The following is a 27,857-nucleotide window of genomic DNA, read 5'->3' as shown; positions in this document are numbered from 1 at the left end:
TGTGTGTGTGTGTGTGTGTGTGTGTGTGTGTGTGTGTGTGTGTGTGTTAGGGCACTGAACAGAAATCTGGTCAGTACCCTAACACGACTTCTGTTGTCACTAGGCGCTGTATAAATAAATTGAACTGAATTAAATCTGATAAACCAGATTCTACAAAAACATCCATCCATCCATTTTCTTCCGCTTATCCGGGGTCGGGTCGCGGGGGTAGCAGCCTAAGTAGGGAGGCCCAGACTTTCCTCTCCCCAGCCACTTGGGCCAGCTCTTCCAGGGCAATCCCGAGGTGTTCCCAGGCCAGCCGAGAAATATAGTCCCTCCAGCGTGTCCTGGGTCTTCCTCTGGGCCTCCTTCCGGTGGGACGTGTCCGTAACACCTCACCAGGGAGGCGTCCAGAAGGCATCCTAAACAGATGCCCAAGCCACCTCAACTGGCTCCTCTCGACGTGGAGAAGCAGCGGCTCTACACTGAGTCCATCCCGGATGATCGAGCTTCTTATCCTATCTCTAAGGGAGAGCCCAGACACCCTGCGGAGAAAACTCATTTCGGCCGCTTGTATCCGAGATCTCATTCTTTCGGTCACAACCCAAAGCTCATGACCATAGTTGAGGGTAGGACCTCCTCCCTGACCCGGAGAGGGCACTCTACCCTTTTCCGGCTCAAGACCATGGCCTCGGGATTGGAGCAACTGATCTTCATCCCGGCCGCGTCGCATTTGGCTGCGAACCGCTCCATCAAAAGCTGTAGATCACGATCTGATGGAAGTCAATAAGACCACATCATCTGCAAAAAGCAGAGACGCAATCCTAAGGCCACCAAAACGGCTCCCCTCAACACCTTGGCTGCGCCTAGAAATTCTGTCCATAAAAAGTTATGAACAGAATCGTGACAAAGGGCAACCTTGGCTGAGTCCAACTCTCACCGGGAACAAGCCCGACTTACTGCCGGCGATGCGGACCAGGCTCTGACACCGGTCATACAGGGACCTAACAGCCCGTATCAAAGGGCCCGGTACCCCATACTCCAAGAGTACCCCCCACAGGGTTCCCCAAGGGACGCGGTCGAACGCCTTCGCCAAGTCCACAAAGCACATGTAGACCAGTTGGGCAAACTCCCACGCACCCTCCAGGACCTTGCTGAGAGTGTAGAGCTGGTCCAGTGTTCCACGGCCAGGACGGAAACCGCACTGCTCCTCCTGAATCCGAGGTTCGACTATCTGACGGACCCTCCTCTCCAGAACCCCCGAATAGACCTTACCAGGGAGGCTTAAGAACGTGATTCCTCTCTAGTTGGAACACACTCTATGCTCCCCCTTTTTGAATTGGGGGACCACCACCCCGGTCTGCCAATCCAGGGGAACTTCCCCCGATGTCCATGCAATATTGCAGAGTCACGTAAGCCAACACAACCCTACAACATCCAGAGCCTTAAGGAACTCTGAGCGAATCTCATCCACCCCTGGGGCCCTGCCACCGAGGAGCTTTTTAACCACCTCGGTGACCTCAGCACCAGAGATTGGAGGACCCGACCCAGAGTCCCCAGGCTCCGCATCCTCGGTGGAAGACGTGCCGGTGGGATTGAGGAGGTCTTCAAAGTATTCCGCCCACCGACCTACAACATCCCGAGTTAAGGTCAGCAGCACACCACTGCCACTATAAACAGTGTTGGTGGCGTACCGCTCCCCCCCGACATGCCGGATGGTGGACCAGAATCGCCTCGAAGCCGTGCAGAAGTCATTCTCCAAGGCCTCTCTGAACTCCTCCCATGCCCGAATTTTTGCCTCAGCGACCACCCGAGTCGCATGACGCTTGGACTGCCGGTACCCGTCAGCTGCTTCGGGGTCCCACAGGCCAAAAAGGCCCGATAGGACTCCTTCTTCAGCCTGACAGCATTCCTCACTGACGGTGTACACCATCGGGTTCTAGGGTTGCCGCCGCGACAGGCACGACAACCTTGCGGCCGCAGCTCCGGTAAGCCGCCTCGACAATAGAGGCACAAAACGTTGTCCACTCAGACTCAATGTCCCCCACCTCCTTCGGAACATGTTCGAAGTTCTCCCGGAGGTGGGAGTTAAAACTCCGTCTCACAGGAGACTCTGCCAGACGTTCCCAGCAAACCCTCACAATACGTTTGGGTCTGTCAGGTCTGACCGGCATCCTCCCCCACCATCGGAGCCAACTCACCACCAGGTAGTGATCAGTGGACAGCTCCGCCCCTCTCTTCACCCGAGTGTCCAAGACATGTGGCCGCAGATCAGATGAGACGATGACAAAGTCGATCATCGAACTGCGGCCTAGGGTGTCCTGGTGCCAAGAGCACATATGGACACCCTTATGCTTGAACAAGGTGTTCGTTATTGACAATCCATGACGAGCACAGAAGTCCAACAACAGAACACCACTCGGGTTCAGATCAGGGGGGCCGTTCCTCCCAACCACACCCCTCTAGGTCTCACTGTCATTGCCCACATGAGCATTGAAGTCCCCCAGCAGAACAAAGGAGTCCCCAGGAGGTGCACTTTCCAGTACCCCCTCCAAGGACTCCAGAAAGGGTGGATAATCTGAACTGCCGTTTGGTGCATAAGCACAAACGACAGTCAGAACCCGTCCCCCCACATGTAGGCGGAGGGAGGCCACCCTCTCATTCACCGGGGTAAACCCCAACACACAGGCACCAAGTTGGGGGGCAATAAGTATGCCCACTCCTGCTCGGCGCCTCTCACCAGGGGCAACTCCAGAGTGGAAGTGTGTCCAGCCCCTCTCAAGGAAACTGGTTCCAGAGCCAGAGCCATGCGTAGAGGTGAGTCCGACTATTTCTAGCCTGAACCTCTCAGCCTCACACACCAGCTCAGGCTCCTTCCTCACCAGTGAGGTGACATTCCACGTCCCAATAGCCAGCTTCTGTAGCCGAGGATCAGACCGCCAGGGTCCCCGACCTCGGCCACCACCCATTCCGCATTGCACCCAAAAACATTTATATTTAAATCTAAAAAAGTTAAGTCTGGTCCTCTGGACGTTCAAAGAAACAAAACAAACGAAAAAAAGTGTAGAAACGTTTCGTCTTTCATCCGAAAGACTTCTGTCTGAGGTGCTGTATTCAGCTCATAGCTGTTTATATAAGACTGAGCTGAATACAGCACCTCAGACTGAAGAAGTCTTTCGGATGAAAGAAGAAACATTTCTACTTTTTTTTTTTGTTTGTTTTTTGAATGTCCAGAGGACCTGACTTAACTTTTTTAGATTTTTCTACCTGGATTATTGAACATGCATCAGGATATCTATATTTAAAATTCAATATTTTTCTTCATCATTTGATGTATTTGCTCTCATTGTGGTTTTGTTTCTTGTATACAGATTTTTTCTTGTATACAGATTATTTTTAATTAGCTTTGAATTAAAGTTTAGCTTTGATTTAAAGCTTTAATTTAAAGTGTAATGCTTGTTTTGTGATTTGTACATCTGTGGGTTAGAATAATGTTGAACCAAAGGCTGTGTCTCTTCTTTAAACATGTTTGAGGGAAATATGAGAGATTCAATAATTTTGTCTTTTTTATAATTTTTCAGTTGAATTAACTTTAATTAACAGATTATTTAATAAATTCAAAGGGAAAACAGGATTTCACGATAAAGCCGGCACCGTTTATTTATTTTTAATCTTCACTGATAAAAAAAGAAACAACTTATATTTTATACATAAAATGTAAAAAAAAAAAAAAAGCGTTTCCACCCCCCGTCCCTCCATTCCGGTCCTCCCACCTGCCAGGGCTCGAATCCGGCTGAGCTGGACTGAGGGTAAATCACCGATCGGTAAAACCCTCCACTCTGGAGATGGAGGCGAAGGTGAACACGGCTGTCTTCAGCTTGCCAGCCCAGCTGCAGCCTCGTTCCAGTGTGACGTCACAACTGGACAGCGAGACCAGATGGGGTCAGGGCGATGTGCCCGGGCGGAGCCAACCTTGCTGCCAGATCATCCAATCAGGGCAGAGGGAGGCGAGGGACGGAAAGTCCCTTGTGTTAGCGTCCTCCTGGATTATGTCGGGCAGCTCCGAGAGGGGCTGCTGCTAACATCGCCTTTGAGGAAAACATTCAGTTACCGCGAGGACGAACACGTTAGAAACGGCTGTGGCGTTGTCGAGAAGGTAGCGGCCCGCCACGGAATAAACATTTGGCGAGGCTGCTGCTAACTTCGCCTTTTTCGAGGAAATCATTCGATTACCACAAGGAAAAAACGTTAGCAAAGGCAATGATGTCGTCCAGCGGGTAGCGGCCCGCCACGGAAAAGTATTCCTCGGCGCTTACCTTGAAACAAGGCTGCTCGTCTGCTTCTCCTCGGGGAGGAAGAACTCACCAGGACGGCAGGAGGTTGGCGTGGCAGAGACCCAGGCAGCCTTAGCAAAGGTTGTGCCAGTCAAAGCTGGACAACTTTCCTTCTACGTTCTTCTGACAGTGCTATTAGCTTGCTGAAGAAAAATGGGAGCCGATTACCTGCTCTTAACGTAATTTATACGGACCGGGTGGGGCCCACACAACAGGTGGGCGTGGACTAAACTTTTCAGTGTGATGCTTTGCATGACGGGATAAAACCTACCAGCGAAAGCTCTTAAAGAGCGAAGCCTATACGAAATAGAACACCATCTGGTGGTTGATTCTTGATCTACAACAAGAGCTGCACATCTCTCTCAGCAGCTGTGAGCTGCCACTCATGTTACAACATGAACACTTGCCTATACACAAGCATGGATTATATATGTACAAAATTGTATTTTTATTTAAATTTAGTGTGCTCGGCTTATATTCGGGTGCACTCTATAGACCGGCAATACCAGTATTCGTTTTTGAAACAGTTTGTTCAAACAATGACAAAAGTCAGCAGTTTCATTTTTGGGATAATGAGAAACTGTTAGTTTTTTTCAAAGAAGATGCTGTAATATTCACAGTGTGATATTTGCTTTTTGTGCACGTTGTTCTGTAGGGTTCTGTGGCCTACGTTCCCCAGCAGGCCTGGATCCAGAACGCTACGCTGAAAGAGAACATCATATTTGGTCAGGAGCAGAGGGAAGATTGGTATCAGCAGGTGGTGGAGGCCTGCGCCCTCCAGCCTGACCTGGAGATCCTCCCTGCTGGAGATGAGACTGAGATCGGAGAAAAGGTATCAGCTGACAGTTTATTTGGTGACTGAGCTGAATGCTGAGTGGATGTTTTAAACCCAGGGATTAAGGCAAACACTAGAATAAGCCGGTAGTATTTTTGTCCCCCATTGTGGAGTGAATGGGGGAAATGTAATACCCTGTCCATCCATCTGTGTATGTTGTGAGCATGATAACTTAATAAATAAATGAGGTACCTACTTCCATTTTGGTGTGTGGCTGAATCTAGGTGTAAGAATTTTTACAGTTGCTATGGCGGCACACAGAAAGTGCAGCGGCTTCTCATGCTCCTGGGTTTAAGCCTTATTTTAATTCCTATGAGGCTGTTTTCAGCACTGATTCAGTGCTGGATTCGCAGCTCAGCTACAGCTCAACCGAGCTGATGGCCATCAGAGACAGTTAGGTTGAGTTCTGAAATCTGCAGTCGGCAGACATCAGCTCCTGAGGATGTCATTGACTTATTCGGGGCATTGTGTTGCTGCATGACCCACCTTCTCTTGAGATTCAGTTCAGACAGACATTCACTTTTCAAATCCCTCAGTAATTGGGGAGATTGGCGTAGCCCTTTTTTATTAACATATGGAACTTCTTCCAAAGTGTTAACCCTGTCACTGGGAGGTCCTGCTTGTTTGAGTCATATCTGTGGTGTGTGCAGGGGGTGAATCTGTCTGGGGGTCAGAAGCAAAGGGTGAGCCTGGCCAGGGCTGTTTACTGTGACCGAGCCGTCTACCTGCTGGATGACCCGCTGTCTGCTGTGGACGCTCATGTAGGAAAACACATCTTTGATCACGTCGTCGGCCCACAGGGTCTGCTAAAAGACAAGGTGAGCCAGCTTCAGTCATCAAATGGTGTTTATTTTTTTGATAATCATTTATAAATTACCCTTGCATGATCTTTTGGGGAACCTCAACCACACATTTTATTTTATTTATTTTTTTATTCCTTTTTTTGGTGTAGTCAATAAACATGATTTATTTTTTATTTTTTGTAAAAGCCTAAAAATCCTACTTTTTATTTTGTCAAAAAAAATCTAATGGTAAATGGACTGTACTTATAAAGCACCTTTCTTTCTAATTAAGGCACTCAAAGCTCTTTACAACACAATCTGTGCCTCATTTACCCATTCATACAGCACTCTACTAGATCTATACAAAGCTAATTGAACAAATCATTCCAAAGAGACTGATGAGTGCTTTATCACATTCATACAACAATGGGACACACATTGAAGGCAATGAGGGGTTCAGTGTCTTGCCCAAGAACACTTCGGCATGTAGCTGCTGGTGGATTCGAATCCCCAACTCTTGCATTGGAGGACGACTGCTCTAACCACTCAGCCACAGCTGCCCAATATCAGTCACACAGTAACTTTTCTACACACTCGTGTTCCTGGTGGGAAAAATAGTCCACATTAAAATACACTGTAAATACAACTTTTAATCCCATATTTATATTTTTTTCTATTTTTCCTTTATTTTCCTTTTTTCATTTTTTTTCGGCTGCTCCTTTCTTCAAGGGTCGCCACAGTGAACTAACTCGCACGAAGACTTTGCAATTATTTTTATGCTGGATGCCCTTCCTGTCACAACCACAGAGCTACTGCAGCCCTCTGTGTGGATCAGAGAGCTGTGGAGAGGTCCAAGTTCTCTTCCACCTGTTCTCACCACCAATCACAATGTCACCTGCAAACATCACAGTCCACGGAGATTCCTGCCTGACCTCATCTGTTGGTCCATCACCAGAGCAAACAAGAAGGGGCTCAAAGCCTATCCTTGATGCACTCCCACCTCCACCTTGAAGCTATTTGTCACTCCTACAGCACAGCTCACCACTGTCCTGCTGTCCTCATACATGTCCTATAACAGTCTAACATACTTCTCTGCCACTCGAGATTTCCTCATGCTATACCACACCTCCTCCCTCAGCACCCTGTCATCTGCTTTTTCTAAATCCACAAAGACACAATGGAGTTCTTTCTGACCCTCTCTGTACTTCTCCATCAGCATCCTCAAAGCAAAGATGGCATCTGTGGTGCTGTTTCTTGGCATGAAACCATACTGCTGCTGACAAATAGTCACCTCTTGTCTAAGTCTAGCTTCCACAACTCTCTCCCAGATCTTCACTGTGTGACTCATCAACTTAATTCCCCTGTAGTTGCTACAACTCTGTACATCATCCTTGTGCTTAAAAATGGGCAGCAGCACACTTCTCCTCCATTCCTCAGGCATTTTCTCACCCTCAAATATGCCATTAAATATTGGAGTAAAAAAAACCTCACTGCCATCTTTCCAAGACATTTCCAAACCTCCACTGGTCATCAGGTCCTACTTGCTTCCCCTTCTTCATTCTTTTCAGAGCTTTTTGGACTTCACACTCACTAATCTTCCCCACTTCCTGTTCCACAGTTTCTATGACCTCTACTCAGGGCTGGAGTGGGACTCATTTTCAGCCCTGGAATTTCATATCTCAGAGTGGCCCACTTTAGATCACAACCTATTATTACTAAAATTGTGTAATTATAACCTTACATCAGGGATGATTCTAGAATACAACCTTTAGGGGCTGCTCAGCCTCCAGTGCTGACAAATGGCTTTTGGCTTGAACAATGCGATGACCATTGGCATCAGAAGCATTTGTAATGTGGGGGGGGACACACTGGAGGGGTGGGGTCTGGGGGTCCTCCTCCAGAAAATTTTGAATAAAGTAGATGCCATTTTCTGCATTCTGCTGTATTTTAGCGGGTTGTTTAACATCTAGTTTTACCTACACAAGTAACACTTGATTTAATAACTATTTTAGAGTTAATGGCACAACAAGAAGTAGCCTGATAAACAGCTCTCCTTATGTGAATAGAGCCCGCTCTGCTTCTCTCATGCATCCTAGCCACAGTCTAAAAGTCACAGTGTAGCCGAAGTTAACTTTTAGGAATAAAATCACTAGCCAATATGAAACGAATAATCACTCCTTCTTACTAGTGGTCTAGCATAAAGCAATATGATTGTCATCCATCATGTTTATTAGTAACTTAAAATACCTAATTAAAACACCAGTAGTGGGCTAGGTCTACTGAAACCGTACTCAGTTGTATGATCAATAGACAAACATGTAGCATTAACACAGTATGAACAACATTCAGGAATTGTTTCTATAAGAACATTATTAAATATTTTATGTGAACAGTAAGATCGCTTCACCCACAAGGAAATGTAGCCCAGAGTGAGCTAACCTCAGACAAACAAAGATAGCTATAATAGTGGAGGTAGTGAAGCTCATGGTGTTACCTGAGGCATTTAGTGAGGCATTTATGCCTTATCAGCCAACATTAAGGCAAAGAAGACAGGCAAAAATAATAATAATAATAATTCAATTTATTTATTTAGCGCCAATTCACAACAAAGTTGTCTCAGGGCACTTTACAGAAACATTCACATACATAGAAAAGCCAGTTAGTAAAGTTCTCTATCTAATAAATTCTGAGCTACTAAGAACAAAATAGTTACTGCAGTAGATGTTTTAACACCTCAAAGCGACACAGGGCAAGAACTCTCAGTGATATTCAGTATGTAAGAGTGTAAATTTTACATTACACAACCTATTAAACACTTTGTACAAAATCTGTTTAGTTTTAACAAAGACTCCACTTATGTAACCAGAAGTTACAACATGTATCTACTTTGTACATATAAAACACACAAAACAAAACACAACTAGCTTTAAGCATTAACCTTTAATTTAACCATTAAACGTGCAATGTAATTAGGGCAGAAAATGGAGGATTTACCTGAAGTTACTTTTGTACAGTTGAACATGTGGTACTTCCTGTTTATAACATAATCAGCTGATCACGGGGTCGGCCGCCAGCTTTTTACATTTTTCCAAAGTTTGTTTAGCTTTTGAAATGGAATAAACTGTGTTCCAGCCTCTAAATGCTCAGGGTAACACGTCTGAATTATATTTTCCCCAATGACAACTTTAAACATTTTTTTCTGATGATTTTTCACAAAATCCCTCTGACACTGCATATTTGCAGGTAAGGAGCGTTTGCCTTTGGGACAAATTGAGGTGGCCGATTAGTCAGTTGCTGACACGCCTACTGGATTGATTGACAGGTTGGCTAGAGCAGCAGTCGTCCCTGTGTGGAGGCAGGGCAGGCCAGAAGCAGTGATAGCGGTGTTCTTTGGTTTTATGTTGTGAAAAAAAGTTCTAAAAACAACTGGGAGCGCCAGCCCTACAGCCCACAAATCAGACCGGCCCACCAGGAATTGTCCCAGTCCTCCCAATTAGCCACTCAGGGCCTGCCTCTACTCTTCTTTCTTTGTCATTTTCTTCATTTATTAGCTCCTTAAAGTACTCCTTATATCTTTCCATCACACTCTCCTCACTTGATAGAACATTACCATTCCTATCTTTAACAAGCGTAATCTGCTGCACATTCTTGCCAGCCTGATCCCTCTGTCTCGCCAATTCTCGCCAATACAAGTCCTTGTCATCCTCTTTAGTGTCCAGCCTCTCATAAAACTCATCATACGCCTTCTGCTTTGCCTTAGCTACCTTCATCTTTGCTCTATGTTGCATCTCCTTATATTTCTGTCTCCTCTCTTCAGTCCTCTCACTGTCCTATTTCTTCTTGGCTAACCTCTTTCTTTGAATAGCTTCCTGCACTTCACTTCCATCACCAGGTTTCCTTCTCATCTATTCTCTGTCCAGATGACACACCAAGTACCTTCCTATCTGTCTCTCTAATTACTGTTGTTGTAGTAGTCTATTCAATTGGAAATTCTTTCTTACCACCCAGAGCCTTTAACAGCTCCCCTCTGAATTTCTCACACCATTCTTTCTTCTTCTTCTTCCACCATTTGGTCTTCTTCTCTGATTTTACTCTTTTTCTCTTCTTCACAACAGCAGTCATTCTACACACAACCATCTGATGTTGTCTGACCAAGCTCTCCCCTGCCACAACTTTGCAGTCCCCAATCTCCCTCAGGTTTCCTCTTCTACACAGAATGTAGTCGACCTGCATACTCGTTCCTCCTCTCTTATAGGTCACTCTATGTTCCTCCCTCTTTTGGAAATAGGTGTTGACTACAGCCATTTCCCTTCTCTTGGCAAAATCCACCACCATCTGTCCTTCCTGGTTTCTTACCTTGACACCAAACCTACCCATCACTTCCTCATCCCCTCTGTTTCTTTCACCAACATGTCCATTCATGTCTGCTCCGATCACCACTCTCTCCTCCCTGGGAATACTCTCTATCACTTTCCTTTACTTTGTTTGAGTTAGAGAGGACATGGAGGTAGTTAGAGTGAGGACAGAGTGAGTTGGACAACTCGCTGTGGCAACCACTGAAAAGGGAACAGCTGAAAGGAAAACAATTGGAGGTTAGAGACTCTTAGTCGTGGTGTTGTTTTTCTTTTCCTTATTTAGAAATATAAAACACTTACAAAACAGCTTTACAGCAAAACTGGACAGAAGAGGGACACTTCATTACAAAAAAATCACTGTCTTTTGGCTGCAAAGTCCTTGCTGTACTTTTTATTTGAATTTTTAGCTGACTGTAGTCTTAAAGACACTTTATGATTATTTTATATGTTGTAGTGCTCATAAGTCATTTAGAAACTTTAAAAGTATCTACATCTTTTGAAACAATTGTCTTCTACTGACAAACAAGCTGCATGTGTTTGTGCACAGACCCGTGTGCTGGTGACCCACGGGTTGAGCTACCTACCGCAGACTGACCTGATCCTGGTCATGGTGGAGGGAGAAATCACAGAGGTGGGCTCCTACCAGCAGCTCATGGCCAAAGATGGTGCCTTTGCTGAGTTCCAGCGGACGTACGCTTCTGTCGACCAAACTGAAGACATAGGTCAGCAACACTTTATCCACTGTGTTTTTATCTTTTACAATTTTGTAGTAAGATTAAAGTGTTCTTTTTTCCACAAGGAAGGCGTAACAGAAATATGATTATTGTAATGTGAAATTTGTCCACTGCAGCTGACATGCAGGTCTTGACTCTCCATCATATAAACTTTGTTTCCTGCCTGTATACAGAACCTGCGCCAAAGAGTGGGACTAAAACAGTGGATAATGGTGCTGTTCCTGCCCTTGTTGGGTGAGTAAAACTGAACTCAGTGATGCCAAGACAGTGTTGGATGCAAATCAATGCAGATTTAATTCAAAGATTTTTACTGTCATTCACATCACATGTGCTACATGAGGTGGAACAAAACTACGTACATATGGTTCCAATTACATCCAACAAAAATACAAATGGTAAATAAAATCAGTAGTAAGATCCGAGACATGAACTAAGAATATATTGCATTCACTGAACTAAGAATACATAAAACTAAGAACATACTAAGCACTAATAGTACAAAACAATGCGCCAAAACAACAGCAGCACTAACATGAGTCTGTGTGAGCAGATGAGGACTAATGAACACAGCAATATGAAATAATCAGCAGCATGAGATCAGCATCATGGATAGTCAGCAGCACATATCAACAATCAAGTGGCATTATAGTATTTTTTTTTTCTACAGTGATTTTTCTGGTTAGAGATTCATAAGTTTTAACAGCCTCAAGGTAGAAGCTGTTCCTCAGGCTAGTGGTTCTACACGTAATGCTCCTCAGCCTTCGGTCTGAGGGGAGCGGGGCAAAAAATGTGTGTGCTGGGTGTGTGGGGTCCTTCATGATGCAAGTGGCCCTCTTCCTGCATCTGGAGCTGGAGGTGTAGTTTTACTTCCGGTAAGATGGCGCCCATGTACATGGCTTACATTCCACCTCTGCTGATGGTGTTCGGATTATTTTTGTTTTGTTCGTTTTTTATCTGTGATATAGACTCACTGCTGATGTATGACCGACAACAGCTTCTGGATCTTCGTTTTTCTGTCATCGATGTCGCTTATTTGGAACATTATGAGCGTACCTCTGAAGGTCGTTGATGACATTTTCTTAACCACTGATACTGGTGATTCTGTGCTGCTTGTCCTATTGGACCTCACAGCCGCCTTTGACACCATCGACCATAAGATCCTCATTGCTAGGTTGGAGCAGTGGGTGGGCATCACAGGGTCAGCCCTCAATTGGTTCAGATCTTACCTCACTGACAGATCCTTTTGTGTCTCCATCAAGAATTTTAGTTCTACAGTGGCAGAGCTTAAATGGGGGGTTCCGCAGGGGTCCATCCTGGGTCCCCTCCTATTCTCTTTATACCTGCTGCTGCTTGGTGCTATTTTCCGGAAACACAACATCCCCTTCCACTTCTACGCCGATGACTGACAAATTTACTTCCCCCTAAGACACAATGGCACATGCTCTATACAACCTCTGCTCGACTGCCTGTCTGACATCAGGGACTGGATGGCTTTAAACTTCTTAAGTTTCAATGAAAAGAAGTCTGAAGTCGTGTTGTTCCCTCCCAATGACACGATCACAAACCACTGCATCGACCTTTCCGCTCTAACCCTGTCAGAAAAAACCCTGTCAGAGTCACTAATCTGGGAGTGATAATGGACCCTTCCCTGAAACTTAACAATCATGTAAACATGTTTGTTAAATCATGTTTCTTCCAACTGAGGCGGCTGTCTAAACTGAAGCCCATATTGTCCAAAAATAACCTAGAGACAGTAATACATGCATTCATTACATCTAGGCTTGATTACTGCAATTCGCTCCTGTTTGGTATCAGTCAAACCTCCATAGCACGACTACAACTTGTCCAGAATGCAGCAGCCCGATTTTTAACCAGTACATGCAAAAGAGAGCACATTACACCAGTTTTGGCCTCCCTGCACTGGTTACCAGTTCACTTTTGAATCCAGTTCAAAATACTCATGTATGTCTACAAATCACTGAACAGTTTCGCCCCCCATTATCTCTCTGATCTGCTACAACCGTATGTCCCACCACGTTCCCTGAGGTCAATGGACCAGTTTCTCCTCACATTTCCAGGAACTCATCTTAAGCACAGAGGTGACAGGGCCTTCTCAGTAGCAGGACCAAGACTCTGGAACAAGTTACCTCTGCTTGTCAGACAGGCCCCCTCCCTCTCGGTTTTCAAGTCCCGTTTAAAAACTCACTACTATTCAGTAGCATTCAACACCAGAGGATCTGTGTTTTGAACCTGTACGCTCCACACTGGTTTGTCGTCATTATCTGCATCGTATTTATGTCTATATTTCGGATATACTTCATTTTGTATTTTACTTTGTGTGTTACCTGTTCTGTCTGTACAGCACTTTGGTTGGCCTTGTCGCTGGTTTAAGTGCTCTATAAATAAAATGGTATGGTATGGTATGTCTGTAATAGTGTGGAGGCTGACTGCAACAGACTTTTGTGCAGCCTTCACCACTAAATGGTAAATGGACTGTACTTATATAGCGCCTTTCTATCTTATTTCAAGATACTCAAAGCGCTTTACACCACAATCTGTCCTCATTTATCCATTCATACAGCACTCTACTAGATCTCTACAAAGCTAATTGAACAAATCATTCTAATGAGACTAATCAGTGCTTTAGATCACATTCATACACTGATGGGACACACATCAGAGACTATGAGGGGTTCAGTGTCTTGCCCAGGGACACTTCAGCATGTGACTTCTGGTGGATTCGAATCCCCAACTCTCGCATTGGAGGACGACTGCTCTAACCACTCAGCCACAGCCACCCCGCTCTCTGCAAAGCTTTTCTTTCTGCAGCTGTTCAGCCTTCATGCCACACGTTGATGCTGGAGCACAGGTAGCTCTCCACTGCACACTTGTAGAAGGAGGTGAGAACTGAGCTTCCCAGACCAACTCGTCTCAGCCGCCTGAGGAAGTAGAGTCTCTGATGAGCTTTCTTGATCAGGCTGGTGGTGTTGTTGCCCCAGCTGAGGTTGTCATTCAGATGTACACCCAAGTACTTGTAGCTGGAGACCACTTCCACCGCAGATCCTCTTATGTTCAGGGGGGTGTAGGTATGTTTGTTCTTTCTGAAGTCCACGATCATCTCCTTTGTCTTCTTCACATTGACAAACAGGGCTCAATTGGAAGATTTTATCATTAATAGGTTCTTAAAAATGTTACAGAAGTTGTTAATAGTAAAATGCATATTTTGAATGAATGTTACAAATGTGTTCATTCCTACAAAACAGTTAATGAAATATTTATAAAATACACTGAATTTCAAATGTTACTAATTGAGATTAACATAAAAGAAATGGTAATTTATATTTAAATATCAGTTTTCTACTCCCGTAAATCATCTGTTTTGCCTCCTTTGTTTGGGACTGGAGCCCATCTTTGCTGTTTTTGGGTGAAGGCAAGGGACACCCAGGACAGGTCTCCAGTCTGTCCCAGAGACAGACAAAGAGACAAACAACCATCCACACTCCCAGTCATAGCTAGGAACAATTTACAGTTGTACAGGAGAACCAAAAAGGGATTCAAACCGAGAACTCGAGTTCTCGATTGAGAGTTCTAATCACTATCAATAATAATTGATCATATTTGCCATGCTAAACCCTTACTGATAATCACTGTGGGGAGGTTTTAATAATACAGATCAGATCAGATGTGATCCGGCAGTCATATATTCACATCTATGTAAATGCATTATACTATAATTAAAGGTGAGCCGCGCAAATTTGTTTGTATCAAACAAGTAGCCCTTCATGTCATTCGGTCCCACTGAAGTAGCTCTCAGTCTAAAAAGGTTGGTGATCCCTGCTCAAACACATCATTCACCAAAGCCTGAAAAACTGCAGGAGCATTAGTGAGGCCAAAAGGCATTACTAAATACTCATAGTGACCTGTTGGTGTGTTGAAGGCAGTCTTCCATTCATCTCCATATCTAATTCTGACTACAATGGTATGCATTACGCAAGTGCAACTTGGTAAAAACATTAGACCCTTGAAGCAATTCAAAAGCAGTATTCATGAGGGGAAGCGGGTAACGGTTCTTTACAGTGATGTTATTGAGACCCCGATAATCAATACAGGGGCGTAAGGAGCCATCCTTCTTCCCCACAAAAAAGAAACCAGCACCCGCAGGAGATGAAGACAGTCGAATAAGACCAGCCTTACAGGCGTCATTAATGTAGCTCTGCATGGCTTCATTCTCTGGTCTAGAGAGGGAGTATAAACATCCCTGAGGGGGAGAGATGCCAGGAAGGAGGTCAATGGCACAGTCGTAGGGTCTGTGTGGTGGCAGAGCAGTGGCTCTGTGCTTATTGAATGCCTCCTTAAGCCCCCAGTATACTCCCGCGTACATCCATTCACGCGTACGTACGCGTGTACTGTACATAGAGGGTTCAGACTTCGTACTCAAGCGTACACCCTGAGCAGCTTCAGTCCAGCTACACAGACAAGGGGCACTTACGTTTGGGACAAATTGAGGTCGCCGATTGGTCATTTGCTGACACGCCTACTGGATTGATTGACAGATCGGAAAAAGAAAGAAAAAAAACGAGCGCTGGCAGCCGCAGCGGTGTTCTGTGTTTATATGTTGTTAATAAAAAGATTTTTTTTTAAAAATGGAGCGCTGGCTCTGTGCAGCCCACACATCAGACCAGCACACCAGGAAATCTCCAGACCCTCTCGCAGCCATGCTGGACCTGATTTTAATTCGCTCATGACAAATTCCTTCATTTATCACCATTTCAGTCATGGCATCAATGGAGGAGGAAGAGATCACTTGCCTCTTGGCAAAAAACAAAACAAAAGAAAAGGCCAGATCAGGGATGAAGGAGAATTTAATACATTGATGTCGCATACAAAGCAGTCCGTCGCTGGGCAGTCTATTGTGCGACACCGCGTACGCGTATACGGTCGTAAAAATTGAGCTTTGCACGGACATGCCCTGGGGGGTACGCTCATACCTCCACGTACGTACGTGCGTACCTCTGCATATGGATGTATGCGGGAGTATACTGGGGACTTTAAGGTTGTGATATTCAGGTGGAACTTTACTCAGATCGGGGTAAGTCTCTTGGACCCCCTCTGACGAGGAAAGAGAACTAGCATGCAGTAAGCATTTGGTAAGACAATTTTGACCCCAACCAAGCACTTCACCGGTGACCCAGTTAAGATGAGGATTGTGTGTACGCAGCCATGGAGTCTCAAAAATCAGTGGTAACTCAGGTGTCAGTGAGAAATGTAATGGTTTTGTGATGGTTGCCCCCTACCGTGACTTTGATGGGTTCTGTTGTGTGAGTTACCTTATGAAGGAGATGACGATCAATAGCTCGAAACTCTTGGACATGTTATCACAAGCAGAACTGGTTTGTTCCACTTTGGAGTAAGCTGTTGGGTGAAGAATCAGTTTTGTTGTGAGTTTCCTTGACTGATGAAGCCTTCCGGATCGAAGGCGAAAAATTTCAGCACAAAAAAAGAAACTGTCCAGATGACCTGACTGAAAAATGTTGGGTCTAGGACATGTTCAACAGGAGTGAGATTTATCTTGAGAGTGGAGGCCAAATCTAAATCAATAAAATCTGCATCAGCTCTTGAGTCCACAAAAACGGAGAGTTTTTGTTCCTGTCCATGAAGATGAAGTGACGTGAAGTGACGTGAGTGAAGAGGGTCTTGCTCTGACTTGATGGCTCAGTAGAAGCCTCTTCTCTCCTACTGAGCCTTGTCTTTTAACAGACACCCTCTTGCTTGGTGTCCCTCCTTACCACAATAGAAGCAGAGATTGTCCTTTAGCCTTCTCTCACGTCCCGTTAATGAAAGCCTGGTCCTGTTGATCTGCATTGGTTCAGGTTTCCTCACGTTGTGATGGAGATACTGAAGCGACAGGGGGAGAACTAACCCCCCCCCCCCCCCCCCCCCTCCTGAAGTCTGAGGTCAGTCTGACTGGCAAGAACCTCCAGTTCCTCCAAGTCCTTAGGTGCGTCTCAAGACCTTGATAAAATGCATCACACAAAGCGTCATTGTTCCAGTTACTATCAGCATCTAGCATGTGAAAGTCAATGATGTATTCTGGTACTCGTCTCTTTCCCCGTCTTAACTTCAGAAGACTCCTGGCTGCCTCTCGCTCAGGAACGACAGGATCAAAAATTCTGATCAACTCTTTAGAGAGAACTCTTTAAAAGAGAAACGGACATCAGAGTTTCTCTACCATTTTGAAGTACCCCAAAGTTTAGCTTTGCCTGAGAGGAATGAAATTACATATGCCACTTTGGCTCTTTCAGTGGGGTATGATGAAGGTTGTAGCTCAAACTGGATAGAACAATGAGCCAAAAAAGGACTGCATTGAGCAGGCTCACCTTTAAATACCTCGGGTGGAGACAGCTTGGGCCCATGCATAGGAGAAACATGACATTGAGCTACTGGAGCTCTTACAGAAGTCGATGGCTGAGGAGGAGAAGGGTTAGACATACCCTGCAGTAATGATATCATTACTTGCATATTCTCCTCTAGATTACAGACAGAGCTTTCTACTTTAGATCACCAGTCATGTGTGGCAGCTGGGTCCATGACTGCCAGATTATACTGTAATGATTTTGTAAACTAAGGACCCAGAAATGCAACCAACACACAGAATAAAGAGGCTTTACAGGCTTTATTTTAAATGAACACTGCAGCTCTGGACACTGGACTTCAGAGACTGATTGTAGATCTGAAGCAGAGAGAGACGGGTGAGTGACAGGGGCAAGGCAGGTCAATTTTAGCTCAGAAGGAGATTAGACCAACCTGTCAAGGTAAGGATATCCCAGAACTTTAAGACAGATTCCCAGCCGGTTTTCACACTTGATGGGAACAGAGGGGTCTCATCTGTGAATTAGAGTAACAAAGACCTTAAGAAACCCCTACTGTTAAGGTGTTGAGGTGTGACTTGTCAAATCTACATATGTGTGTGTGTCTTATCTCACTCAGCCTTATAACCTGAATCTCTCACTTACTGCTCATTGAATTTGAAAGCGTCTCGGATGAGGAGAGAAATGTCTTCTGTTACAAAGTCCAGTTGTTTTTGTATTGAATGTTTTTTGAAGATATCCCAGAAAAAAAACATGGTTTGAGTAATGGTCCAGATAGGTGATGAGGTCTTCACTGAACAAACAGATTAAAGAAAATTGTCAGGCTGAGCAGAATCCAGAGGGCCAGGCTGGGGTCAAACCATAAGAACTGAGAGCAACTACGTAGACAAAGGAGCAGGCAAGGCGAAGTCAAAAAGCCAAGAGTCAAAACCTTGATCAGAGAGCAAAAACTTGGCAGACAAGGATCAGGCATAAACAGGGGTTCAGAAGGCAGAAATGGGTCAGGTTCTTTAAAGAGCTTGGTTTGGCTTGAAATGGCTGGAAGCTTCAGATAATCTGGCACTAGTGCAGTGACAGGGAGAGGCTTGAGATAATTAGGCAGACACATGTGAGCTTGGTTAAGTGATAGGAGTTGAGGGTAAGGAGAGGGGAAAAAAAGGAAAAACATGACTTGAACAGTCCAGAAACATGAAGCATGACATTAAACACATAATATGGCAGGAGAAACTTTTATTCAGTCTGCTTCAGTGTTTCCTCTAACATTATACAAGCGGTGTGCCCCGCCCCATTAACAGAACCGAGCACCCCGCCTACCCTCCCAAACTGCATGCACCACCCACAACCTGTCGGCACTGATGTAACGCTAATCTAGCGGTGCGCAATACAGGCACGCTAGCTAAAAAGCTAAAGGCAGCGCTCACGCTGAACCCACCCCGTGTGCTCTCCGGTACAAACAGCGTGCAGCTCAGATGTGTCTCTTCTCTCCTCCCCAGACAAAAATCACTGTTGAGATGAGTGCCCTGCCTTGGCAAGTTATGTAGAGGAACACTGTGCTTCATAATAAAAACATTTTCTTTCTAGCAGAAGGTCTGCTGTGTGACCAGAAGACATGCTGGTCACACAGCAGACCTTGTGACTAGTCACCCAGTTGCACTCAGGTACCACTTAATGGCAACAACTACGGTGAAAAATGAAAATTTCTTAGTCTTGTTTGACAGTTAACAAAGTTCAGTCAGGTCCTCTGGATGGTTTCTGTTTTTGTTGAAATGTTTCGTCCTTCATCCAATGGACTTCATCAGTCCGAGGAGCCATAACAACCTTGAGTCCCACAAGCAACAAACCCACATAGTGGACCAACCAGTTTGCTGGTGATAAGATGGTTTCTGGGGCCCGCCGTCTCCCCCCTCGACTCCTCTAAGGCAACCACAGCCAAATTGGTTCAAGACATCAAGTTCATGCTCAATAATACTGGTAGAAAATCCAACAAAGTTCAGTTAGGTCATCTGGACGGTTTCTTCTTTTTTGACTGATGAAGTCTTTCCATGAAGGACGAAGCATTTCAACATCTAAAAAAGAAACTGTCCAGAGGAGCTGACTGAACTTTGTTGAATTTTCTACCTGGATTATTGAGCATGAACTTTGATGATGTCTGACAGATGTTTTATCACTTATGTTAGCAGCAGGGCTATAATCATGTACAGTGGTGCTTGAAAGTTTGTGAATTCTTTATCATTTTCTACATTTCAAGTATGAGCTATGATGTAATATTGGATCATTTTCCTCAATAAATTAATGACCAAGTATAATATTTTGTCTCATTTGACAGCAGATAGCCAATATAATGGCTGAACATTTTTTAACTTTGTCCCCAACAAGAATCTAAGAAAACAGCGAGTGGAGCAGGGCATGTTTATTTAGCTTAGCTGTTAGCAACCATGAAGTTAAGCTAATCAGGTCCCCACTATACGTAGTCCCACAGTAGGTTAACCAGTGGTGCACTGGTCATAAAAACAATCTTCCTAACGTGCATTCACATTTTTATCCTCCACTATTCACGATGAAGGCAGTAACAGTTATCAAGTGGTGTATTACAAAAATATAAATTAAACAAACAAAGAGGGTTCACACTTTCCGATTTCTCGGTGTCCATATCTCTGCTGACCTTAACTGGAAATAGAACACCACAGCGGTCATCAAGAAGGCTCAGCAGAGACTATACTTCTTAAGAGTACTTAAGAAGCACAACCTGAACACCAAATTGCTGTTGACCTTCTACCGCTCGTCCATCGAGAGCCTGCTGACATACTGTATCTCAGTATGGTACGGCAGCTGCACCCTGGCTGACAGGGAGAGGCTTCAGAGAGTAGTCAAGACAGCACAAAAGATAATTGGCTGCCCGCTCCCCTCACTGATGGACATTTACACATCACGCTGCCTCAGCAGAGCAGAAAGCATAATCAAGGACTGTTCACACTCTGGTTTTGAACTGCTTGACATGTTACCTGCAGGGAAGCGCTACAGGTGCATCAGAGAAAGAACAAACAGATTCAAGAACAGTTTTTTCCCGAAAGCCATTACCACACTGAACTCACATATGCACTAATATAATAATCTAACCTCCCAAACCCCTGGACTTCTATTGTACAATACTACTGACATTTCATACTCTCGATCACCTTAACTACCTCACTAATATCCATAATGTGCAATATAATTGTGAAATACTTGTATTTTTTACTTTCATAGTGCTATTATATCTATATTGTGTTACATTTTTATATTTTTAGTGTGTGTTTTTCTTAAGCATGTTTTTGCACTGAAAAAAGGAGTGGCTTTTAATTTCATTGTACTTGCGTGTAATGACAATAAAGGCATTCTGATTTTGATCTTCTGTGTTCATTGTTTAAACAGTCGGTCATGTATGATGGTCTAATTAGAACTGACAGCAGCAAAGTTTTTTTTTTTTGCAGAGAAGTAAAGACTTCAGACAAGCAATGTATTTCATTGGGGATGACAAAGATAACATTACTAACACTGATATATATTTTACCTCTACATTTGATTTATTGTTCTGGATAAAGATTTACAAGGTAATAGCCTATGCTAGGTTATCTAAACATTAAACTTGCTAACTTGAGAGGCATGTAGCTAATGACAAGCAGGTTGGAGGATTGAAGAAAATTTATTATTGTTGATTTGTTTATTTTTATTTTACAGATCCGTTAAAATAATTTTACCATGCTCTGTTCTGTAAAATAAACTACACAGTACTGCTCGCTGCTTCAGCTGTGTTTAAAGTGAAACCTAATGGCCATGACTTTCTGGTTTCCAAGATGGCGCCGGTGTGTAGGGCTGCCCGTCTCTCGCTCTCTGCTTGTATTTTATTTTTGTTATTTTTACAATGGTTTGTGCAGTGTGCCGAGTCATATTTTCAGTATGATCGTCGGGCACTTTTGGAGCTCCGTACATTTGCTGAAATTCCCGCGGAGTTTTTGAACAGCGGCCAGCACTCTCCCCCACCGGTCCTATCTGAGATTCCTGCGTTCCTTCTGCGTGACCCTGGCCTTTCTCCATGGAGGAAACGTCACAGACGTCGTGGGAAGCGTGCAGGGATTTTGGTGAAACTGAGGCAAAGTGTGGATTATTCTATCAGGACTCGCTCTGGATCTGATCATCTCCTCTCTGACCCGTGGTGAGAAGGGGTTCTCTGCAGACCAAAAGTGGGCGTTTCTGGCGAATAGGCGTTTATGGGCGGCGAACACTGATTGGCTAACAGAATTTAATAGGCGTTTGTCGGCGGCGAACACTGATTTGCTGTGGGTAACCCTTAAAGTCACGAGGATTATTGATGAGGTAACGTTTCTTTGCGATGTTTGACAAAGAAATATGGTTTATTGTACTTATAAAGTATGCTATGTTTTCACTTATGCATTTTATTGAAGTACGTTTATTGTAGGTCACGATAGTTTCGACCGTTCTCTCGTTGTTGTCGTAACGCACTGAGGTAAAGTGAGCCTCCACAGCAGCTCTCACTGTGCACGTTTACAACAACTGGGTGGTGCTTTTCAAAATAAAAGCTGAAAATAAAAGTTCTTAATACTTGAAAAATAAATATTTAAAAGCTGAGTATAACTGAAAAATATGAAAAACAAATAAATAAAAGTTATTAGCTGAAAAATAAATAAATAAAAGCTGTTAATTATATCTATGTCTTTCTGCCATGTCAGGGACCACTCTCACTTCAGGTTGACTCTAGAAGACCCCAAGATGTTGCCCAACAATGTTGACCAACATCTGATGTTGACTTTCAAAATAAATCGCCTCCAAAGTTTAACATAGTTCATAGTAATAATCAAAATTTGCTGACCTTGTTGCAACATGAGTTAACACAAACATGAGTGTAAATTGTCAATGATTCAATAATGAGTAATAACTTATTCAATAAAAAGTCTGTAATTTGTCAATAATAGTCAATAATTCATTCAAGAATAGATTATGGGTGTTTGGTATGGCTCAGTGGCTAAAATGGGTTGGATGTTAGAGAAATTACTTAATTTTAAATTACCTGAATGTACAAATTCCTTCATTTATAGTTAAACTTTAGGAAATCAACTTTTTTTTTCCTTGTGAAAAAAATATCAAAATTAACTTTAAAATCCAATCCAGGATTAAGTAACAACTAGCAACACCCTAACTGTACTATGTTCTGTGTTTCCAACAGATGCTATGATGACTTCTAAAAATGGATGTCCCAATAAACACAATAAAAAAAATTCAATGATGCATCAAATGTTGTCTGAGTATGTTTTAAGGTAATAACAAATGTGAAATCTGGAAAACAACGAGAATTCCTGAATCTGTCTTGTGTGCGGGCAGCACGGTGGCGCAACTGGTAGAGCTGCTGCCTCTCAGTGAGCAGGTCCTTGGTTCAAACCCTGGTCCAGGGGCCTTTCTGGGTGGAGTTTGCATGTTCTCTCCGTGCATGCGTGGGTTTTCTCCGGGTACTCCGGTTTCCTCCCACAGACCAAAAACATGCATGTTAGGCTGATTGGTAACTCTAAATTGCCCCTAGGTGTGAGTGAGAGAATGAATGGTTGTTTGTCTCGTTTGTCTCTACGTGGCCCTGTGATGGACTTGTGACCCGTCCAGGGTGTACCCCGCCCCTCGCACAGTGATTGCTGGACATGGGCACCAGTGACCCCCGTGACCCAAAATGGAATAAACGGGTAAAGATAATGGATGGATGGATGGATGTCTTGTGTGCTTTGATGTGTACATAAGTTTACTGGAGGTCCTGAAACAACTTTTCTGAGAACACAAAAGATTTTTATTTTACCTTTGGCCAAGATGTCAGTTTGAAATCAGGCTGCTTACTGCAAAACCAAGAGGTTTTTTTAAGACGGTCTTCATTTGTATTGTTTTGTCGACTAAGCTAAATGTAATTTCTAAAATATGGATAAATCTGATCTCATCATGCAGCATAAGCAACTGGGTATAGGTGTGAGGGCCAAAAGTCTGGTTATGTACTGACTCCTAAATGTGCTTGTTTTCTACTGAAACATGGAGTAGGGTTGACCTTTAAAATGTGAGACAGCTGAGGAAGTTAACCAGTAAACAGAAATACCTGCTCCAGTTGCAGAAATCTTACAGAAACTGACAATCACTCATCTGTAGTGACTGCAGGTTGAACAAGAAAATGTGAAGTTAAAGGAAACATCCTTTGTCCCAAGGCCATTTAAGTATCGTTAATATTTTTCTTTCTTTATGAATCGATTGTAACTTTGTTCACATTTTTCAACAACCAAAATGGAATTTGTTTTTTAATGTTATGGCTAGGTATTAAAAAAACAACTAACATTTAGCTCCCCCACTACCCAGTTATGTTGCTCTTATTTTGAAATGTAACCGGAAGTTCTGTGTTAAGAGAGTCGAAAAAAAGAAGTTATGGAGACGCCGCAGCGGTATACTGGAGCAATGTCGAACCGAGACGCCGCCAGTGTTGAATCTGAGACGCCGCTAATGTCGAACCGGTTAACACCATAGACATAATATGCCTGTGGTTAACACAATCTGCCAATAACGCCTTGTTTTTAGACATAATGTGTCTGTGGTTACGGCATTTTATCGTTCAGCCTTTTTTTCTATCGTCCAATCAGATGTGGCCGGCCAGACACGCCTACTTTTCTATCGTCCAATCAAATATGGCCGGCCAGACACGCCCATTTTTCTATCGTCCAATCAGGTGCGGCCGGCCAGACACGCCTATTTTCATATAGTCCAATCAGATATGATCGCCCAGATACGCCCATTTTCCTATAGTCCAATCAGATATGACCGCCCAGATACGCCTTCCGAATTTGGCTGCAGAGATACCTACTTGCCCGTGGTGCTCCCGGGGCCCGGCTGCTGGCCAGCTACCCGCGCGCTCAGTCCATGGAAACACCTGGAGTTGTTTACCTGTGCGCTGCACCAGCAGACCAGGAGGAGCTGTTCTTCATAACCTGCGCCCGCTGGCGCGTGCGTCTCCATCCACGGCTGTGCCTGTGTTGGACCCTATCAGGATGTGTTTAATCAACGCAAGGTCTGTTTCCAACAAGACATTTATCCTCAACGACTTTTTTAATGATGAGGAGTTGGATTTTCTGTTCGTCACAGAATCTTGGATCTCTGATGGTGAGTCCAGCGCCTTGGCGGAACTACTACCTCCGGACTGTGTGTGTTTCAATGCCCCGCGGCCATCAGGTCGGCGCGGGGGGGGCGGATTATTAACAGTTTTTAAAGCAAACTTGGCCTGTAAACAGTTGTCCATCCCGGTGTCCCGCGCCAGCTTTGAGCTGAGCGTTTTTGAACTCGGACACTCCTACGGTTCTGTGCGCGCTCGTCTACCGTCCACCTCGTTCTAAGGACTTCATAAATGAATTCTCTGACTTTTTGGCTGATATCACACAAAGATACATTCACTTTTTGCTTATTGGTGACTTTAATTTGCATGTGTGTTGTCAGGAGAAGCCCTTAGTGAAGGACTTTCTAGATTTATTGGACTCTTTTGGCTTAGCTCAGCAGGTGAGCGGTCCTACCCAGGAACATGGTCACACGCTGGACCTCGTTTTAACACGCGATGTCTCTGTTTCTAATTTGAAAATCGGTGACAATGTTTTTTCAGATCACATGCCTGTATTGTTTGACTTCACCCCCCCTTGTCATACTGCTAAGACGTGCGTTCCTGCACGTACGCGTTCCATTAACCGTTTCACTGCTGCTCGTTTTAATGAAGGTTTTAACTCTGAGAGGATCGAACAGCTCTCGGTGTCTCTTACCACTGAGGAGCTAACCTCTCAGTTCAACTCTGCCTGTTTAAATGTTCTGGACCGTGTTGCTCCCCTTAAGACCAGAAAAACGAAACTTAAATCAAAGCCCTGGCTGAATGACGTCACGCGAGCCGTTAGGCGGCAGTGTCGCAGAGCTGAAAGAAGGTGGCGGAAGGACAGGCTGCAAATTTCTTTTCAAATGTTAAGGGAGAGTTGGCGTCACTATCAGAAAACCGTTAAAGCTGCCAAATGTAAATTCTTCTCTGATTTAATTGTCTCCAACTCCCACAACCCCCGAGTTCTTTTCTCCACCCTGAACTCGGTTCTACACCTCAGTGAGCCTTCACCTCTGGAAGCCTCAACTGAGCTGTGTGAAAACTTCCTCCATTTCTTTTTAGAAAAAGTGGCAAACACCCGGGCACTCATTTCTCCACCAGCTCATGATCTGTCCATCCCATCTCAGTGTGTGGCTGTGTTTGACCACTTTGAGCCCATCTCTCTGTCCTCTCTGGAGCAGGTAATGTGCAGCATGAAGCCATCTGGTTCCCCCTTTGATGTGGTCCCCACTCGACTGCTAAAGGAAGTTTTTCCTACCCTGGGTCCTTTTATCCTCGCTATTCTGAATAGCAATTTATCCTCAGGTGTAGTGCCAAAGACTTTTAAACATGCTGCTGTCCAGCCCCTCCTGAAAAAACCTAACCTTGACCCCTCAGTCATGTCCAACTTCCGGCCTGTCTCCAGACTCCCGTTCAACTCTAAACTACTGGAAAAAATTGTGGAGTCTCAGTTGAAACAGTTTTTGGGGGATCACGCTATCCTTGAGTTATTCCAATCTGGCTTCAAATCTCTCCATAGCACTGAAACTGCTCTACTGAAGGTTTTTAATGACATTTTCATATCCACGGACGCAGGTGATTCTGTGCTGCTTGTCCTATTGGACCTTACATCTGCTTTTGACACCATCGACCACAACATCCTCATTTCTAGACTGGAGCAGTGGGTGGGCATCACAGGGTCAGCCCTTAAATGGTTTGGGTCCTACCTCTCTGACAGAACCTTCTGTGTCAATATCAAAGATTTTAGTTCGGCATCGACAGCGCTCCAGTGGGGGGTACCGCAGGGGTCCATCCTCGGTCCCCTTCTCTTTTCTTTATACCTGCTGCCACTAGGTGCTATCTTCTGCAAACATGACATACCCTTTCATTTCTACGCCGATGATTGCCAAATTTACTTCCCCCTGAGGCACAGAGGCACACGCTCTATTCAGCCTCTTCTTGACTGCCTGGCTGACATCCGGGACTGGATGGCTTTAAACTTCTTAAGCTTCAATGAGAAGAAGTCTGAAGTCATGCTGTTCCATCCCAGTGGCTCACTCGTGAACCATGACATTGACCTTTTCTCTCTAGCCCCGCTAGAGAAACAAAAGGTCACTAATCTGGGGGTGATAATGGACCCATCCTTAAAACTCAACAGTCACATAAACATGATGGTCAAATCCTGTTTTTTTCAGCTGAGACGGCTGTCTAAGCTGAAGCCTATACTCTCCAAAAAGAACCTTGAGACGGTGATCCACGCCTTCATAACATCTAGGCTTGATTACTGCAATTCACTTCTGTTTGGAATCAGTCAGTCCTCCATTGCTCGTCTACAACTGGTCCAAAATGCTGCAGCCCGATTTTTAACTGGTACAGGCTATAGAGAGCACATCACGCCAGTTTTGGCCTCCCTGCACTGGCTACCCATTCACCTTCGGATCCATTTCAAAATTCTCATGTATGTTTTTAAATCACTGAACAGTTCCGCCCCATCCTATCTCACTGATCTTCTGCAGCCATATGTCCCACCGCGCTCTCTGAGGTCAGCAGACCAGATGCTTCTCTCAGTCCCAGAAACCCGTCGTAAGCTCAGAGGTGACAGGGCTTTCTCTGTCGCAGGTCCACGACTGTGGAATGAGTTGCCACTGAGTGTCCGGCAGGCTCCCACACTCTGTCTTTAAGTCTCGCTTGAAGACCCACTTCTATTTGCTTGCCTTTAACACGGTGTGATTTGTTTTGGTCCGGTCTGTTCTCTACTCTGTTGGCCATTTTAGTTAGCTTCTGCTGCTATTTGTATCTGTATTTCTATTTTATGTTTTCCTGTCTGCTGTGCATGTTTGTTTCTTTTGTAGAGCACTTTGGTTGGCCTTGTTGCTGTTTTAAGTGCTATATAAATAAATTGGTATGATATGGTATGACTTGAAAGTAATCTTCATGCTCCCTCTGCTGGGTACATTGAACAATTGCAGCTGGTTCCAGCATGTTGGGGTGAAAATGAGAAATGTTTATATCTACGCATAATGAGACAATTATCACCGATACCTATATGTCCTCAATTGTCTATATTGGACTAAATTATCGGCCCTACTGATACATCGGTCGGGCTCTACTTCATACACATCATCAGTAGAGGGAGTGTCGTATACACTTTTCATCATCCCAGCTTCAAGGCCAAGGTCACTAATCATATACGGTTTCTTCCATTCCATGTTCCATTCTTTCCATTTCCTCCTTCCATTTATTTTTCATTTTATATGCTTTTTAAAATGATTGTCTACTGTTGTCATCATTCTTGGTTAAAAACAGGTCTCTCTTGTAAATGAGTCCTTGAGGCTCAATGAGACTAA

The 27,857-nt window shown here is 44.3% G+C and overlaps 1 protein-coding gene across 1 annotated transcript in view; it reads left to right on the top strand.

Annotated features, from left to right (window-relative positions):
* LOC119421956 (multidrug resistance-associated protein 1-like) overlaps positions 1 to 27,857 on the top strand; it is a 217,184-nt gene that overhangs the window by 126,238 nt on the left and 63,089 nt on the right. The window contains exons 23-27 of the mRNA XM_037689314.1: positions 4,969 to 5,145; positions 5,799 to 5,966; positions 10,833 to 11,007; positions 11,136 to 11,146; positions 24,990 to 25,040. Coding sequence (XP_037545242.1) covers positions 4,969 to 5,145; positions 5,799 to 5,966; positions 10,833 to 11,007; positions 11,136 to 11,146; positions 24,990 to 25,040 — 582 coding nt within the window. The remainder of the gene's footprint in view (positions 1 to 4,968; positions 5,146 to 5,798; positions 5,967 to 10,832; positions 11,008 to 11,135; positions 11,147 to 24,989; positions 25,041 to 27,857) is intronic.

This window comes from Nematolebias whitei, chromosome 15 (assembly GCF_014905685.2).
Source record: "Nematolebias whitei isolate Nwh7 chromosome 15, NemWhi1, whole genome shotgun sequence".
Classification (NCBI taxonomy): Eukaryota; Metazoa; Chordata; class Actinopteri; order Cyprinodontiformes; family Rivulidae; genus Nematolebias; species Nematolebias whitei.
This window is presented reverse-complemented; position numbering and strand designations above follow the sequence as displayed.